Source organism: Amphichorda felina, assembly GCF_050947745.1.
Source record: "Amphichorda felina strain 45539 chromosome Unknown scaffold_1, whole genome shotgun sequence".
Classification (NCBI taxonomy): Eukaryota; Fungi; Ascomycota; class Sordariomycetes; order Hypocreales; family Bionectriaceae; genus Amphichorda; species Amphichorda felina.
Genome location: NW_028145049.1, coordinates 308,041 through 326,806, shown reverse-complemented (window position 1 = coordinate 326,806; position 18,766 = coordinate 308,041). Strand labels below are relative to the sequence as shown.

The window sequence follows — 18,766 nt, the reverse complement described above, 5'->3', positions numbered from 1 at the left end:
TCGAATGCCACTGAGCGTATGTGTGCGACTGTCTTGTTCACATGCGGTGTCATTGCAAGAGGGTATTACGTATCCTTGTGGATACCAGGGGACTTCGGTGGGCCATATGCAAGTGTGGGGGATCAGGGGATCAGGGGATCAGGGGAGCAGGGGGGGGGGGGGGGGGTGTGTGTGTCTGAAGTGTACTGGTACATGTCAGATAAGGTATGACTTGAGCGTAAGAATAAGGGTTGGACCCACGAAGGACTTTGTACATGGTCGGGAGCTTGAGGGATTTCACACAACATATGTGATGAGGTCGGGACGATCAATGTGGAACGCATGTGTGGATAGACCTCCATGTGTACTCCGTATAGGTGTGTGTGTATGAGGGAGGATCTGCATCCTGCAGAGACTATCTAACTGCTAGTGTGTGGTGGGGCGGAAGGCTTACAACAAAATACATACACATACATAGTAAATACAACGCAAATCAGGGGGTGGTTCGTATGTGAGATAGGGCGTGAATGGATCTATATAGAGTAAGCGCCTAAAGGATTTTAGGTAATCGATTAACTAAGAACCTATACATACCCGACCCTACCTTGTAATACCATGTGGCCCCCAAAACATCCCGTGTCTCCGCGTGCACCAGGCACCTCAAAATCCTTCCAGAATCCACCGATGTAAATCGGTGGATAAGTTGCGTAATCAGTAAGCGAGTATGGAGTACTGCACGAGCATTGTGGGCTCTATAATTAGCACCTAGGTGACATTTCAGGTGAACATCATCACCCTCTCCCGCAACGGCCGGTATAGGCCGTCCGAAGCCTCACATGGCCTACTCGTATGACCAGACACCGGCCATGCAAGGCCATCCTTGGACACAGTAAGCGTGACCACTCCTCCAATCTCCCATATTTCGGCTTAGTTTTCGATGGATTCCGAGCTGCGCCAAGGTCGGACAATATTCCGGGACTATGTGAGAAATTCGTATACATGGATCCCTAAAGGGAGTTCCCAACGTCCATCATTAGGATAACGTCGCATTGATGGCGGCGCGGTGTGGGTACGTAGGAGAGCTGGCGATTTCCACTTATAATGCGGGAGACTCATTCTTCTTGCTCGGAGTTGGGAGGCCGATCTCTCTCACACATTGACTATTATACATTTTTTCTTCTCTATCAAGCATTATGGGTTCACTCGGGCCCTCGCGTGCCATGAATGGCACTACAGTTGTAGATGGCAGTGCGCCTGTCAATGGCAGTATGCCTGTCAATGGCAGTACGCCTGTCAATGGGAGCCCTTCAGTTGGGGCCCATCTAGAGCCCATCGCCGTGGTGGGCATGAGTTGCCGGCTTCCCGGAGACGCATCTGATACGCAAAAGCTGTGGGAATTGCTCACTCAGGGTCGTTCGGCGTGGTCAAAGGTGCCCAAGGACCGATGGAACCAAGAGGGGTTTCATGATACCACTACTGAAGGCAAACCCGGAAGGGTAAGGACAACCACATACCAGGGCCAGTCCAGCAGTCCGACCTTGGCCCTGTATAGAATGTACCACTGATGACCTGCTCTCCAGACAAGCACAGACGGTGGACATTTTCTGAAAGATGATATCAAAGCCTTTGACGCTTCCTTCTTTGGAGTCAACCCAATAGAAGCAACGGTACGCCCCCCTCTTATTCCAATGTGATCACAGGTCAGCGTGAAGAGTATCCAATTAACAGTACTTGGCTCGCCTGCCACCTTAGGCCATGGACCCTCAACAAAGATTGGTTCTCGAAATTGCCTATGAAGCTTTTGAAAATGCTGGCCTCACCATTGACCAGATCTCAGGGTCCAACACTGCTGTCTATGTTGGCCAGTGGACCTCGGACTACCAGGAGATGCTCCTCAGAGATGCCGACTTTCCGCCCATCTATCAGGCCAGCGGTGTCGGGGCGGCCATTGCCTCAAACCGTGTTTCTTACTGTTTCAACCTCAGAGGCCCTAGTATGACCCTAGACACCGGCTGCTCAGCCAGTATGGTAGCCCTTCATCAAGCCGTGCACAGTCTCCGCATGGGAGAGACAGACAAATGCTTCGTGGCGGGCGTCAACCTTCAACTCGATCCGCAGCGATATGGCTACCAAAACAAGTTCAGCATGTTCTCCAAGACTGGCAAGTCGTACTCATTCGACCACCGTGCCAAAGACGCTAGTGGCTACGGCAGAGGCGAAGGGTGCTCGGGGGTCGTTCTTATGCCCCTTTCGCAGGCCAAAAAGCAGGGCCTTCCAATCCGCGCTGTTATCCGAAATTCGGTAGCCAACCAGGATGGAAAGACAAATGGAATCACCGTTCCAAGTGCTGCGGCTCAATCCGCTGCCATTGAGAAGGCTTACGCTCAGGTCGGCCTGGAGCCGCACGCAGATTATGTCGAGGCCCACGGAACGGGCACCTCGGTGGGCGATCCCATCGAGGCCCGGGCGATCGCCAAGGCCCTTGGTGCTGCTAGACAGTCGGATTCTCCCCTGCCCATTGGCTCTATCAAGGCCAACATTGGTCATACTGAGAGTGCAGCCGGTCTCACCGGTCTGATCAAGGCCGTCTTGATGCTCGAAAACAACATGATTCCGCCTCAGGTCAATTTCGAGCAACCGAACCCGGAGATTGACCTGGACAACCTCAAGCTTAGAGTCCCAACATCTCTCGAGTCTAAGCCACTCAGGAGAATTTCGGTGAACAGCTTCGGCTATGGCGGAACCAACGCCCACGTCGTTATAGACGCCGCGGATGTCGCCCTGGAGAAGACAACAGGTCAGATCGAAGGGCTTCCAGCCACCAATGATGATAAAGTGCTTGGAGGTGCTCTTAGGGCTAAAGAACGGCTCTTTGTTCTTAGCGCTGCCAGCGAGAAGTCGTGCCAACAGATGTCATCCAATGTGGCCAAGTATCTTGAGAGCCAAGCGGATTCGGCTGACGCTGACGTACTGTTGGGCCGCCTCGCCTACACCCTGAGCAGGAGGTCTGTCATGGAGAACAGGGTCGGAATTGTCGCCTCTGACCTGAATGACCTGGTTGCGCAGCTTACGAAGCTATCCAACGAGGCCATCCCGCGTGCCAGCCAACAGACAACCCCGCGCATCGGCTTCGTTTTCAGTGGCCAAGGTGCCCAATATCCTCGGATGGGCCAGAGCCTTCTGGGCACATGGCCAACCTTTACGGCCAGTATGAAGCGGGCAGCTGCATGTCTGCAGGCATGTGGAAGCTCGTGGGACCTGTTTGAGGAGCTGCTCAAGGAGCCCTCGGAGAGCCGAATGGAGGATCCTTGTATCGCACAGCCCATATCCACAGCGGTTCAAATCTCTCTCGTGGACACACTTAAAGATCTGGGGGTAATTCCGAGCGCTGTGGCAGGCCATTCCAGTGGAGAAATTGCTGCTGCTTACTGCGCCAAAGCCATCTCATTTGAGGATGCCGTCACGGTGGCATATCACCGTGGTCGGCTGACCAGTGATCTGAGAAAGGAAAACAAGGGCAAGGCCGGCGCCATGATAGCTGTCGGGGCATCGGCGACGGCTGTTAAGCAGTCTATCGACCAGCTGGGTGCTACTGCTTCCAGCAAGATAGCTATTGCCTGCTTTAATAGCCCTGCGAGCGTGACGGTATCTGGAGATGAAGATGTCATCAGATCCTTGAAGCAGATACTGGACGAGCAGGACATCTGGAATCGACTTCTCCGTACCGGGGGAGCTGCCTACCACTCGCCTCAGATGCTCCAGGTTGCTAGCAAGTACCACGAGGCTCTGAAGGATGTATCTGGTGGCGTGCCTGCATCTGATATCAACATGGCCTCCTCTGTCACGGGCGAGGAAGTCGGAAATACGCCCATCAGTCGGGACTACTGGGTGCAGAATCTAGTATCACCTGTTCGTTTTACTGACGCTTTGAAGAAGACGTGCACGGGGGAAGGTGGCACGCGCAAGGTTGACTTGCTTCTTGAGCTGGGATCCCACTTCCAGCTGGAGAGCCCCATCAAGCAGACCGTGAGGACTTTCACCGGGGAGGCGGCCAAGATTCATTATGCTGGGTCTCTAAAGCGCGGTGAGGATGCCCAGCTCTGCCTGATGGAGATGCTCCGTTCCCTGTACTTGGAACGATCCCCCGTCGCCTTTTGGAGAGCCAATGCCGGGTTCGAAACGGCCCCGAAACTCCTGTCGAATCTCCCCCCTTATCCGTTCGACCGCTCCAAGTCGTACTGGCACGAGAGTCGAGTATCCAGGGCGTACAAACATCGTTCATTCCTCCCCCATGAGCTGCTGGGCCGTCTAATCCACGACAACAACCCCCAAGAGCCCAGGTGGCGATGCTTCCTCAACCTGGCAGACGTTCCCTGGCTGAGTGGTCACATTATCCAGGGGCAGACGATTCTCCCAGCCACGGCATACCTCGCCATGGTCTTTCAGGCGACACGACAGGACACGGCTATGCGCAATCCCCAGGCAACGATTGACCGGTTCATCCTACGGAACGTCGTCTTGTCACAGGCGCTGGTCATGGACGACAATAAGCCCAACCTGGAGATCAGCCTATCCCTTCGGCCCCAGGCATTGTCGGCGAGGAAGTCGTCCCAACTATGGCAGGAGTTCCGTATCTTCAGCACATCCGCCGACGACGTTTGGTCCGAGCATTGCCGTGGCCTCCTACAGGTTGTCCTCAAGTCGGAGTCTGCCACCCAGGATGATGGCTTTGTCCCTACCCGGATCACGCTGCCACCGCACGCCCAACATATTCCAGCCAAGCAATTCTACCACAGGGCAAGGGATATTGGCGTCAACTGGACCGCGCCATTCGACAACCTGACTGATATCAAGATCGCGCCCGGCGCATGCATTGCAGACTCGTCGTTTGTGGCCGCTCCCAGTGCCGGCCCCTCTCGTACAAACTACACCATCCACCCCGGTGTCATGGACGCTGTTCTGTACCACGGTATGATGGGAGTCCTCATCTTTGATGAGAATGACAAGTCCCCTGTTGTGCCCACTTTCATCGAGAAGATGATTGTAGCCGAACAAGACCCGGGCAAGCCGATCCAAGAGGTGACCTGTCACGCCAAACTGACTGAGAAGGTTCTTACCTTCGACATCGGCATTTACGAGAAACAGAAGGAGGACAACATGGTCGTGCAGGCCTGGGGAGTGGTGGCAACCAAGTTGCCAGACGTCTCCATCGGCAAAGGTGGTAGACGAGACTTGTGCCATGTTACAGACTGGGTGACTTATATGCCCAAGACTACACAGAAACACATGGACAAAGTCTGCAAAGCCTCGCTCAAGGAGACGTCCATCATGCAGGAAATCAAGGGCCTGGAGGCCCTCACTGTGAAGTACGTCAAGCAAGCACTGGCCTCCACCCCGGCAGAGGAGGTAGCCGAAGGATATCAGCGCAGCTGGTATAACTGGATGAAGACCCTCTCCAACCAGGAGCCCGATCTAGACTTTCTCAAAGCTGGAGAGGCAGATGGTAGCGTTTCCGCACAGGTCGCACGGCGTTTGGGTCAAAGCTTGGGTGACATCCTTCGAGGAACTACCCATGCCCTGTCCATCCTGAACGAAGATAATCTTCTCAGTGGGCTCTACAAGGAAGGTGGCAGTCCTCGCTGCATCGATCAGATCGCCGCGTACATGGGCGAGCTGGGTCGTATGAATCCCAACATGAAGATCATTGAGGTCGGCGCCGGCACCGGATCAGCCACCTTGCCCGTCTTGCAGGCTTTGCAAGCCCCGAACAGAGTGCTGGCGTCCAGGTACGATTTCACCGATATATCGCCAGGGTTCTTCCCGGCCGCACGAGAGCTGCTCTCGGACTTTGAAGGCATTCTCCAGTACAAGACCTTGAACGTCGAGAAGACAGCCGAGGAAAACGGCTTTGAGCCCAACAGCTACGATGTTCTCATCGCCTCCAATGTCCTCCACGCTACCCCTTGTCTCGATATTGTCCTGGAAAACGTCAAGTCGCTGCTTCGCCCCGGCGGCAAGCTGATCCTGATGGAGCCTACCGAGGATCTTCCCCACTACGGTCTTGTATTTGGCTCGCTCGCTGGTTGGTGGGCCGGTGTCAACGAGGGTCGGACGCTTTCGCCTATGCTTACCGTTCCCCAATGGATCGAGAAGCTTTCGAAGAATGGCTTTGTCCACAATGGACCCATCTTCGAGGACTGGCCTGTCGCCGAGGGAGGCTCCATCAACGTCTTTGTGGTTGAAACCCCGCCCCAGGTCTCTCCGGCAGCGCCCCTGGATGTTGACATTGTATCCTTTGGTGGAGAGATCAACTCTAGCTTCACAGAAGAGCTTCGTAAGGAGCTTTGGGACCGTTCAGTGGAGGCCTGTGGTCCCTCTCCATCTGTCATTGGAGACAAAGTGAGCATCATTATGCCCGACTTTTGCGAGCGTGTGGCCTGGGACATGGATGGCCCACTCTTTGACTCGCTCAAGGCGAGGGTCGCTGGCTCCAAGGTCGTCGTGTTCGTGATGCGTACGGCCAAGGATAAGGAACAGCGACCCAGTGGCGACTGGATATACGGTTTCGTCCGATCGGTCCGCTATGAATACTCCTCTGTGCGCCTAGCTACTCTCGAGCTCGAAGGCGAATTGGAGACTGGTATTGGTGCCCTGTCGACCATTTTAAACAGCCCGACGGCTGACATGAACTTTCCCATCGACGATGTTGAGCTGGAGTTTTTGGAGAGGGAGGGCCAGCTCTACGTTTTCCGTGTTCGTTCGGAGCCAAGCTTTGACGAGTACGTCAGCCGGGATCTGGGCAGGTCTACCTCGGAAGAGGCTCCATTTATCAACAACAGAGCCATGTCGGCAGAGCTGGGCGTTCCAGGTGTGCTCGACACCATCCGCTGGGTTGACAACCCCGAGATCTCTGGGCCACTGGATCCCGATTGTGTTAGGCTGCAGCTTTGCGCTGCCAGCGTCAACTTCAAGGATGTGCTGGTTGCCTCGGGCCAGTTGGAGGGCATCACCAAGATGAACAACGACTGCAGCGGTCTTGTGCTGGAGGTGGGGGCCAACATGATCAGCAAGTTCAAGCCCGGAGACCGCGTTTGCGCGTTGTATTCCCAGTCATTCACAAACTACCCCGTGGTTCACGGCTCGTGCTGCCATGTGATTCCCCAGGACATGGACTTTGCCGAGGCGGCTTCAGTGCCCCTTGTCTGGAGCACTGTTTACTATAGCTTGGTTACCATTGCTAGGCTGCAAAAGGGGGAGAGTATCCTCATCCACTCGGCTGCCGGCGCGGTTGGGCAGGCATCGATCATGCTGGCCCATCATCTCGGCGCCGAGATCTTTGTCACTTGCGGAAACGAGGCCAAGGTGGAACTGCTCAATACCGAGTTCAACATTCCGAGAGATCACATCTTCTCGAGCCGTACCACGACTTTCCGCGACAAGATCCACGCTATGACTAACGGCTACGGAGTGGACGTGGTCCTCAACTCTCTCGGAGGAGAAATGTTCCGCGAGTCGTGCAATACAGTGGCAGCACACGGTCGGTTCGTTGAGATTGGCCGCAAGGATCTCATGGAGGATGCTCTCATGCCCATGGAGTTCCTGCTGAAGAACATCACTTTTGCCTACGTTGACTTTGCGCACATTCTTGCGACCAAGACGAGTCTGGCGAGCCATCTTCTGGAAGAGGTGATGAAGCTCTTCGCCAACGGAGCCGTGCAGCATGTGCGACTGATGAAGTATTCGATCTCGGAAATGGCAGCTGCTTTCCGTCTAATTCAAGCTGGCAAACACACAGGTAAAGTAATCTTGACCGTGGAGCCAGAGGATAAAGTTCAGGTGAGTGAATGGAAGACAGCCCTGCCTAGAGGGGACAACATACTGACTGACATATTTTTTTTCCAATATAGGTTGTTCCATCAAAGCCTACACCCGCTCAGCTCAGCTCGGAAGCGACCTACATTATCGTCGGAGGCTTGGGAGGCCTGGGCAAGCGAGTTGTCGACTGGACGGCAGCAAAGGGAGCTCGCCATATCGTCATCTTCTCCAGGACTGCCCGACCCGACCCGGATACTCAGAACTTTCTCAACAGACTAGCATCAGAAGGAGTCGCAGTCCATGTCGAAAAGTGCGACGTGACTTCAGAGGAACAACTGAAGCAATCCGTGGACATGATTCAGAAAACCATGCCCCCCATTCGCGGTATGTTCCAAGCTGCGATGGTACTGCAAGATGTCTTGCTGGAAGATATGACCCTTGAGCAGTGGTGCAAGGTCACGGCCCCTAAGATACAAGGCACATGGAACCTGCACAAGGTTCTGCCCCATGACTTGGATTTCTTCATTATGCTGTCGTCGGTAGTATCATTGCTTGGCACCGTTGGAGCCGGCAATTACGCTTCGGCCTGCGCTTTCCAGGACGGCATCGCTCGCTACCGCCGGCGTTTGGGCCTGACGGCCTACGCGCTCAATATCGGCGCCATTGTCGAAGCCGGCTACGTAAGTGAGAATCCAGAGGTCGCTATGAACCTCCGAAAGAACGGGCTCGGCAGCCTTGGCATGGTCGAATTCTTGTCCCATCTCGACCATGTTGTTCAACACAAGACGGTTTACACCCAGTCATCCCTCGGCATACTGCCCAACGGTACGGAGCGCGATCTTGGAGAAGCCCGCTGGGCCAATGACAGGAGGCTTGCCCAGATTTTCGGATCAGAGAATCAGGCCAGGGGCAAGACAGTTGGTGGTGGTGCTGACAATGTGGGCGTGGCGCTTCAGGCTGCGACGACATTCCAGGAGGCCGTGGATGAGGTCTGCAAGGCCATTGTCAAGCAACTGGCAACCATCCTCGCCATCGATGCCGACGACATTATCCCTGCACGAAGTCTGGACTCTTATGGTCTGGACTCGCTTGTCGGTGTTGAGTTGAGAAACTGGATTGGTGCCTACCTCCAAGTCAACCTGCCGCTGCTAGTCATGTGGAACACGAGCAGCATCAATGAGCTGGCCGAGATTGTGGCCAAGGGATCCCGACTTGTCAAGGTCAAGTCAGAAGACGAGGAGGAAGAAGGGAAGGCAGCTGAAGAAGAATGATCAAGTGCGTGTAGTCGTACGTAGGGTATGTTTATGTTGATTGATATTGATATAGTAGTACGGATACCGTTCTTTAGACTACATATGGGGTTACAGTCGATGGCTGGAATTCCCTTGTCAAGTTTGTGCTACGTACAATGCCATGTTTTCTTCCAACGGCAGACTGCATGTACGCTTCAAGCGACTACTTATTTCGATGCCACACGAGGAGGATATAGCCAGTCCCTAGATAATGCCCGGCCCCAGCTGTTCTAGGATATTTCGGCCTTTCCAGGTTGTTTTCCAGCTAAACAGGGTTGAATGCACTATTTGCATTAAAAGCTACATAGGGTTTCCAATATCAGTGGCTGGTGATGTTCCCGCGTGTTATCTTGCCAGCCAGCTCATGCTTGTACCAGGCTCTAACTAATATTCGCTCACCCAAAAAAGGCGAATGAGGTGATGTGGAGGCCCGGAGGGAATGGAGACGGACAGTACATACCTACAGAACGACACTGGATGAATGCAACAGTACGTAGTATGTACGTTTCTGTACGTCGTGACATGAAACCTGTCGTGAGATGGAGCCCGGTGGCATTCTGCCACAGGACCCGCACGTACATCTACATGGTAGCTAGCTACACACCTTGACACTGACACTGCATTGAGTTGCATCCCATCGCCCCACAAAACCTTTTTTTAACGCTAAACTGCTGCGCCATATGGTGGGGTGTACGTAGCAGGTTGGGGCCACGGGGAATACCTGGCCAGGGCACAGAACTGGGTTCGGCGCGTTGTCACGGTACGGTACATAGCAGTTGAGTAATCTTCAGTTGATCCTGAAGGAATATCGGCTAGCGCGCCGAAACCTTCGAGACCCGTCGAGATGCATACGCTTGTACGAGGTATTGACATGTACTCGTCAGTACGCCGACAAAGTTCGAAGGAATATGTTCCAACCATGCTAACCAGTGCTACATACATAGTACCAGGGCCGGACACGGAACCTGACTCCCCCGTATCTGCAGGTGTAAGCTGACAAGCCCCACAAGGAAGCATTCCCCGTCAGCAAACGTCTACTCCATACTCCGCATTGTCATACAAAGTTCTTACATACATACGTAGTACTCGTGCAATATCCCCCGAAGTGTGGTAAGCTACCGGTAAAGCACTTCCCCCACCACTGGTAAGGAGTTGAGTATGTTACATAGTACGTAGGAGTCGTTGGAGTTTGTAATAATTCCGGCGGAATGGCGAACCGAATACCGCTCCAGAAGTATCCAACATAGATAAAGCAGATAATTCGCTCGGATCCTTGCATGATACTTGCAAGATACTTCAGTACTCGTACCGATTAGCTTGACACACAGCCAAGGAGATGCAGGTAAGATGTTGCAGGCTACGGACATGCAACCAATATTGGACCGGGTACGGGGTAATCCCAGTAGGCCCTCTGGCGTGCCGAAAGAAGGATGCGTAGAAAAGATGCGTAGCTGGCCATTTCCCTCTTCCCCGGGCAAGGCACAACATAAAACTTTCACCCATTCTGAATGATTGGGGTTACGCACTCCAGCTGGCCCTTGACCACCCAACCACGCCCCAATAAGACTCTTGCAGAATAATAACATGGCATTGACAGAGGGAATAGTGGCCCTGCTGCTATCCAACCCCGTTTCTCTCAGCCTGGGGGTATGCGGCCTGCTCTTCTTCGTCGGGCGGGCACTCGAGTCCAGCGTCGACGGCCTTGAGCCTCCGGTCCTCAGGTCCAATATCCCCATGTTTGGTCATTTCTACAGTTTACTCAAGGATCAGGAGGCATTCTTCAAACGTCTCGAGTGGGTCCCACATCAATACATCCATCTCCCTTTTCCAGTGTGATAAGAGCACACTGCTTGGGAACACCAGACGCAATGCCACGGTCGCTAACACACACGCCTTTTTTTTTTTTAGCAAGAAACATCACCTGCCTATCGCAACTATCCCCATTTTGAGGACTAAGCTCTATGCGATATCGGATCCCATCCTCGTCCAATCGGCGTATTGCAACAAGAATCTCTCCTTTACCCCTTTTGCTGTAAGCGGCGCCCAGAAGATTGCGGGCTTCTCTGATGAGTATCACCAAGTGCTCATGCAGACGAATGTCTTGCCCGAGTACTTCAAGAGTCTCTATGATGGGACTACGGCCCAGCATATTCACCAGTTGAATGTCACCTCGCTCAAGCACGTTTCAAAGCACATTGGTAGCATCGAAGGAGATGGCATGGAAGTTCCCAATACCTACCTCTGGCTGCGCAATCTCATGACCGTCGCTACATGTGAGGGTTTGTTCGGCCCTGAAAACCCCATTAGGGGCGATGACCTTGTAGAGGATGTCTGGTAAGACCATGTCACACCATGCCCATCTCCGATCGTGAATGGTAGTACATTGCTAATGACGGTTCATCATAGGACGTTCGAAACGGGTCTGCCTTACCTCTTCTTCCATATCTTGAATTCCAAAACACTACAGCGTACAAAAGAGGCAAGACGGAGGCTACAGCTAGCTTTAGGAAAGTGGTGCAAGACTATGAAGCAGGACGATGAAAAGGTCTCGGCCTATATCAGAAATCGGGTCGGCATTCTTCGAGGATACGGCGTCGAAGGGCAGGATCTCGGTGACATTGAGGTTGGGCTCATTCACGTGCCAACATCAAATTCCATCCCGACCTTGTTCTGGTTCTTCATCCATGTCTTCACGCGGCCCGATCTGGTCCTCCAGATGCGCGCTGAAGTTGAGCCCATTGCAAAGCGTGGTCCGGGCCAAGTGGCGACCATCAATATAGACGACATCCTCGAAAGGTGCCCTCTGTTGATCAGCGCCTACAAAGAGGCCAGCCGCATTTGCAATGGATTCACCTGTAACCGACTTGCCCTTGAAGACACGACCATCACGGACGGACAGGGCCGCTCGTATCTGCTCAAGAAAGGCGCTGCCTTGAAGATGCCCGCGGGAGTCACGCATGGCTCGGAGGACATATGGGGAGAAGATGCAGCGACATTCCGGGCTGACAGGTTCCTGGATAAGGGACTGACGAGCGAACAAGCCAAAATAAGACGTGCTGCGTGGACCCCATTCGGGGGAGGAGCTCATATGTGTCCTGGGAGAAACTTTGCTACGGCCGAGATCTACGGCTTCATGGCCGCGCTGCTCTTGGGTTATAATGTGGAACCCCTGGACGGGAACTGGGATACCTACAAGCCGCCGCCCATGGCATCGTGTCCCCAGGCGACTTCAGTGCGCAAGCCAGAAGACGAGGCTGCAGTTTGCGGTACCCGCCTGACAAGGAGAAGCGGATGGGAGACAGCGCAGTGGAAGTTTATCTCTGGCACAGTGACGGAGTGAGGGACGTTGGGGGTTACCCTATGTATATATTCCATGCTGGCGTAAGCAACGAGTTAGATACTGGGATGCCATACATTATGATATTTTTAGAGCCACTGGTGCAATCGCCATGATAATGAGATGTCATGTAATACTGTAAGGACTAAATAATAGCAAAAGTCCAGGACAACACTATCAATTTTGGTGCTGCAAGAAAAATAGAAGTTCTTGGGCTATCATCAGTGCCGGCCGAGTACTTTCTAGTTTGGCGATGTCATTAAGATTAAATGTTCGTTCAAGTCAATTAAAAAAGCAATAGTAAAAGTATAATATAAAGAAGATGAGGTAATTTGGTCGCAAATTTATCTAGATAAGACCTAGTATAGCTTGATGGAGTAGATGCTCTTTGAAGCTTTTGGACGATATAACCTCTGTGGGATTTCCTCCGTTGGCCCGCGCATCAAATCGTCGTAGAGGTGCTTGCTTGGCATGATACCTGGATACCGGACCTTGGTTAGGACGCAGTCTGGGTCCGAGTCAATCTTGGACTGTAGGAACGTCACGGCGACGTTGGCATTGTGGTTCAGCACCACGGTTCGCGAGAAGAAGTCCTGCGAGTTAGAGAGTAGAACCTCGGCGTCGACGGCAAAGTACTCGTTGCGATGCCTCTCGGCGATGGGAGACTTGAGCTGCGTGTAGTGTTGCCCTTTGGGGTTAAGCACAATTGATCCTCCCATGACATTGGGGGGAGGGATCCCCCGGGACTGGGCGTCCCCGAGGACTCGTCTTTCTTTCTTCATATACTGCGTGCACTCGTCAGAGACTCCCTACAGAGTATTCACTCTTATCTACGCGGCGCGTATCTATCGTTCGAGAGGTAATAGTAACCGCTATAGCACTAGCCGTGCTTCGCTAACGGAGATATTAGTTGCTTAGGTAACCATAGATCACGTGAATAGAAGGAATAATATTTATTCGGGAGGTCGCTATAAAGCTTATGATTTAGCCACGGTGTATTATAGCGATTACTAGAAGGGTACCTAATTTTAACGAAATATCCTCTATATTAGCGATTCTAGGTCGTAATATATTATTAATTCTATATCTACCTAGGGTTAATTAGGGTTAGAGACTTCTTTTAGGAATAGAGCGTATAGAGGGTTAGATTATAGCTTTAGCCTAGCGATTCGGCCGTTTAGAGATAGCTATTAATAATATAAGTTAGGAAAATAGGGTAAGGTTAATATACTACGAGTATTTAGACGTAGGATTACTTAGACGCTAGAAGCTAACTATATAAGGATTATAATAATCATATTCGTATTAAGAATAGTATAGCTTCGCGCGGTAATTCTATATTATAGCCGATATATAGTATTATTATAGGTTCTATAGTAGAAGAGTTTCCCGCTATAATATCGGAGATAGAGAGGCTTCCCTATTAGTATTACTTTATAGCACCGAAATAGATATTAGGGATAGGAACTAATAATATAATAGTAGCGGAAGTAAGCCGTATTTTATAGGAACTTAGGTTAGCGATAGATAGGAGCTTAGTAGAATATCAGAGACGGTTATCGTATACTTATAGGATTACTAGTAAGGGAGTATAATAAAGTATAGTATAAAGTTTTCTAGGAGTAACGTTATATAGATATCGTAAGATTCCCGAATAGGAAATAGTATAGCTTTATATAGATAACGTATAGGATATAAATAGTAATATAAATAAGAATAATAAAAGTTTTTTTAGTATAATATTTTTTTAAAAAAAGAATAGTTTAGATAAATAAGAATAATAAAAGTTTTTTAAGTATAATATTATAAGATAATAAAGTATTATAGGATAAAGTATTATAGGATAACTATAGTAAAATCTTATAATAGGAATTATTATAAGATAATAAATTATTTTAATAATAAAGTTAATACTAGGAGGGATATAAGATAAATAATAAGGATAAAGTAATAATAGCTTTAAGGGATATAGCCTAGAATAATTACCGCTAAAGGCCTAAAGTATAAGATACGAATAATATATATATTAAAGCGATAGGGATAGAGTAGAGGTTATAGGTAAGAGATCCCCTATAAACGGAGCTTATATATAACGCTAAAGCGATAAAAGGAGCGAGTTAATATAAAGATAAAGGGATAAGTTAACTAATCTAAAGCTAAGGATAAAGATTTTAGAAAGTATTAAAATATTAATATTTTTATATAAGATTAGATAAAAGATAAGGGTCTCTTTTAGGTATAAAAGACCTCTTATAGGTATAGGAGTACCTTCTTAAGTTTAATTATAAGAGGTCTAGCTACTAGATTAGATACTAATTAATCGGATAAAATACTTACCTTAAGAAATTAGAAGGTATTAGAAACTATATATATAATATTATAGGATAGGAAATCCTATAATTAATATATAATAGGTATTAGATAAGGAAGTAAAAGAATATAGGTATAAGATAAAATTATATAATTAGAGGGTTAGAGTTATAAAGACCTATAATTATAAGCCTTAGTAATAGGGTATAAGGGGGAGGGATCCCTTAGGATTAAGTATCCCCGAGGATTTATCTTTCTTTCTTTATATATTATATATACTCGTTAGAGACTCTTTATAGAGTATTTACTTTTATCTACGCGGCGTATATCTATCGTTCGAGAGGTAATAGTAACCGCTATAATACTAGCTATACTTCGCTAATAGAGTATAATAGGAGACTAGGATAGATAGATTAATAGATAGGTCTATTATTTATCTCTTAATATAAGTAATAGTAGAACGGAGCCTAAATATAGTATTAACTTTATTTCTTATTTAACGTAATACGTAGAATAGTAGGTAGCTATAATAGTATTAGGGTTCGCTACTATAGGTAAGTCTACCTTAGCTAGGGCTAATAGTAGTCTTATTAGTAGATATATCGTAGATCTTAACTCGGGTAAGTTTTTAATGATATAAGGCGGCTATAGGCGTAAGGATTTTATTACTCGGTATATTTCGGTAATTATAGATCGGCTTAGGAAGCCTAGGGTAATATTAGTATTAACGTATCCTAAGATATAAGAGTATTTACTATAGAAAGGAATTATCTTCTCCTTAGTATACCCTAGTAATAGGCTTAAGGAAGAATATATATCGCGTATAATATAAAGAGGAATACCGGAGTTAGGTTAGCTATTCTCTAACCGATAGGAAGAGTTTATATATAGTTATAAATCATAGATTAGTTATTATTATTATATATTAAAAGCGGGTAAGTATTTAGACGTAGGATTACTTAGACGCCTAGCTAGAATAGAGATAGCTATACCTATAGAGAGATAATTTAAAGAATAGGTATAATATAGACTAGTTTATTTATAATAGGTAATAATAAATAAGAATAATAAAAGTTTTTTTAATATAATATTTTTTTAAAAAGGAATAGTTTTTATTTTAGGATATTTAATAGACTATAAGTAGAGGGAGGGCTTTATATTTACTAATAATATTACTAACTTCTAAAGAGGGAAAGAGGTAAGCCTTATATATCGATAATATATAGCTAATAGAATAGATATTATCGTAATAGTTTTTAAGTAGAATATTTAATAATAAAATATTTATTTATTTATTAAGTAGAATAGTTTTAATAATAAGAATTATTAGGATAAATAGATATATAAGAATATTTTATAGAATAATATTTTATAATATGTAAATTATTTTATAAATTATTTTATAAATTATTTTATTATAACTATATATATAGATAATTTATTTTTTATTAAGATATATTAATAAGGAGGATTAAGAATAATAATAAAATAATTACCGCTAAAGGCCTAAAGTATAGGATACGAATAGTATATATACCGAAGCGATAAGGATAGAGTAGAGGTTATAGGTAAGAGATCCCCTATAAGCGGAGCTTATATATAACGCTAAAGTAATAGGAAGAGTAAGTTAATATAAAGATAAAGGGATAAATTAACTAATCTAAAGCTAAGGATAAAGATTTTAGAAAATATTAAAATATTAATATTTTTATATAGGATTAGATAAAAGATAAAGGTCTCTTTTAGGTATAAAAGACCTCTTATAGGCGTAAGAGCGCCTTCTTAAGTTTAATTATAAGAGGTTTAGCTACTAGATTAGATACTAATTAATCGGATAGAATACCTACCCTAAGAAGTTAGAAGGTACTAGAAACTATATATATAATATTATAAGATAGGAAATCCTATAATTAACGTATAATAGGTATTAGATAGGGAAGTAGAAGAATATAAGTATAAGATAAAGTTATATAATTAGAGGGTTAAAGTTATAAGGACCTGTAATTATAAGCCTTAGTAATAAGGTATAAGGGGGAGGGATCCCCCGGGATTAGGTATCCCCGAGGATTCGTCTTTCTTTCTTTATATATTATATATACTTATTAGAGACTCCCTATAAAGTATTTACTCTTATCTACGCGGCGTATATCTATCGTTCGAGAGGTAATAGTAACCGCTATAGTACTAGCTATGCTTCGCTAACGGAGTATAATAGGAGACTAGGATAGATAGATTAACGGATAGGTCTATTATCCATCTCTCAATATAAGTAGTAGTTATCGCACCACGGCAACACATTGATGTTGCCAAAACCGGATAGAGTATCATCCGCAGCGAGGACAAATCCATACTTCTCGGAAAGCCGCTCCAGTCGCTTGATTTCCACCGTGTCACAAGTCGGGTTCCCAGGCACCTCAATAAAGACGTAGCTCACAGTCTTACTTAGCGCCGCTTGCTCGTCAAGGTACTTCTCAAAATCTGCCAACCCAGCAGCGAGACGCCTCGTCTGGAAAGTTGTGGTAGGTGTTATGGAAGACCACGCCCAGCACCACAATGGAGCTAGACCGGTACCCTAATGTGTGCCTGAAGCTGTGCTAGATGGCTGACATACCTGCCGGATATACAAAGACATCGCTGGGGGTTGAACTCAACCTCCTTCATGGTGCCTATCCCCCGGAGCAGCTGCTCAGAACCACAGATAGACAGTCCTATGCCAGGATTGACCCAGGAGAGAATTATTCTCGGCGTCTTCTTCGGCGGGAAGAAGACGGTGTACAGCCGGTGTCCAGCGACATCGGCACGTCGATGTTCTAGGAGAGACGAATCGAACCGGGAGTCCTCCCAATGAGGATCGGAAACATGGCGATCGGTATACGGCCACATTTCCGGGTTGAGATACAGGAAGCACTCCTTTCCTTCGATACCCAACTTGACCGCGATCGCGTTTCCAAGCTCAGTAGCGTAATGGGTCGGTCCTCGGCGGGCATAGATATGTTTGAGTCCCTTGATGACGCTGATGTCGCCCTCGCGAAACCTATGACATGTCTCCCATTTAGGAATGTTAGTGACAACGCTACATGGGGTTTGTGGAGGAGGCGCCTCTCTTTAGGCCGGTTGTGGACGAATAATGGTCATATTGGGCCAAATACAGACACAATTCGGTGCTAGTCTGGTCTGCCATCTGTAGAATTAAATTGAAGAATCGCCTCACGGTTATGAGCTCTATTTAGAAACTGCTTTGGGACTGCGATAGCTACCCTAAATATTCCGCATGACCACCATGGGAAGTTCGCTACTACACTGCCAGTCACTCATGCAGGCATATTTAACAGGAGGTGTTAAGTCGATGGGTGCATACGAGTAGGTGTGGTGTGATTGGTGTGATTGGGTGGAAAGGGGGTGAACTCAGTGATGATGAAGACCGGCTAATGGCGGATCAATACTAACTACTATATACTCCGTAGTATGTAATTAGTCTTCTTTCTAGTGCCGTCTAGGCTCACGCACCCCGTGTGCTAAACTCATGGGCCTTTAATGACGAAGCACACATCACCGCCACGCACCTTCGTGTTAGAATGTTCTGATCCTGAACACCGATAAATTACCACTCATCTACCTGCCTGAATAGAAAGCTTCTTGCTCTTCAATATCCCTCGCGGCCGCTTCCTAGATCTCGCACGTACCTCTTTTGCTAGACCACATACTCCCTTCCGTCTCTGCCGCCACTTGTGCCTCAATCCGATCATCATCTGCCCTACTCCAATCTAGGTAGGCCATTATCTCTTCCTTGGTCTAGCCTCTAGTGCCCTTCTGTATCTTAGACTGCTTTCTCGACTTAGTGTGTAAAACGGGGGTTTTGCGCTGGGGTCAAATACTGACTATTAACTACGGCTTGGGCCAGCCGACTCTAACACCAAACGCAGAGAGGGTGCCGAGGGATTTTTCTAAGTTAGGGGGACGGTTCAAATGTCTGTGAATACTTCATGTTATTAGTCTGCCGCACGCGTTGGATCTTAGAAGGTGCGGCGATACT

General features: G+C 48.0%; 3 protein-coding genes across 3 annotated transcripts; 2 read left to right on the top strand and 1 right to left on the bottom strand.

The window, feature by feature from the left end:
* Window positions 1–1,239: 1,239 nt before the first annotated feature.
* On the top strand, window positions 1,240–9,065 carry PKS6 (type I polyketide synthase; the record flags this gene model as incomplete). The annotated part of the gene is made up of 5 exons (XM_083189607.1): window positions 1,240–1,245; window positions 1,389–1,475; window positions 1,560–1,646; window positions 1,732–7,815; window positions 7,887–9,065. The coding sequence occupies 5 exons, from the start codon at window positions 1,240–1,242 to the stop codon at window positions 9,063–9,065; spliced, it is 7,443 nt and encodes a 2,480-aa protein (XP_083053466.1).
* A 1,605-nt stretch (window positions 9,066–10,670) lies between these two features.
* Window positions 10,671–12,426, top strand: ACO1O0_000102 (cytochrome P450; the record flags this gene model as incomplete). Its single annotated transcript, XM_083189606.1, has 3 exons — window positions 10,671–10,879; window positions 10,995–11,420; window positions 11,493–12,426. The coding sequence occupies 3 exons, from the start codon at window positions 10,671–10,673 to the stop codon at window positions 12,424–12,426; spliced, it is 1,569 nt and encodes a 522-aa protein (XP_083053465.1).
* Window positions 12,427–12,782: 356 nt separating this feature from the next.
* ACO1O0_000101 (uncharacterized protein) lies at window positions 12,783–13,205 on the bottom strand (the record flags this gene model as incomplete). Its single annotated transcript, XM_083189605.1, has 1 exon — window positions 12,783–13,205. The coding sequence occupies one exon, from the start codon at window positions 13,203–13,205 to the stop codon at window positions 12,783–12,785; it is 423 nt and encodes a 140-aa protein (XP_083053464.1).
* Between the last annotated feature and the right edge of the window lie 5,561 nt (window positions 13,206–18,766).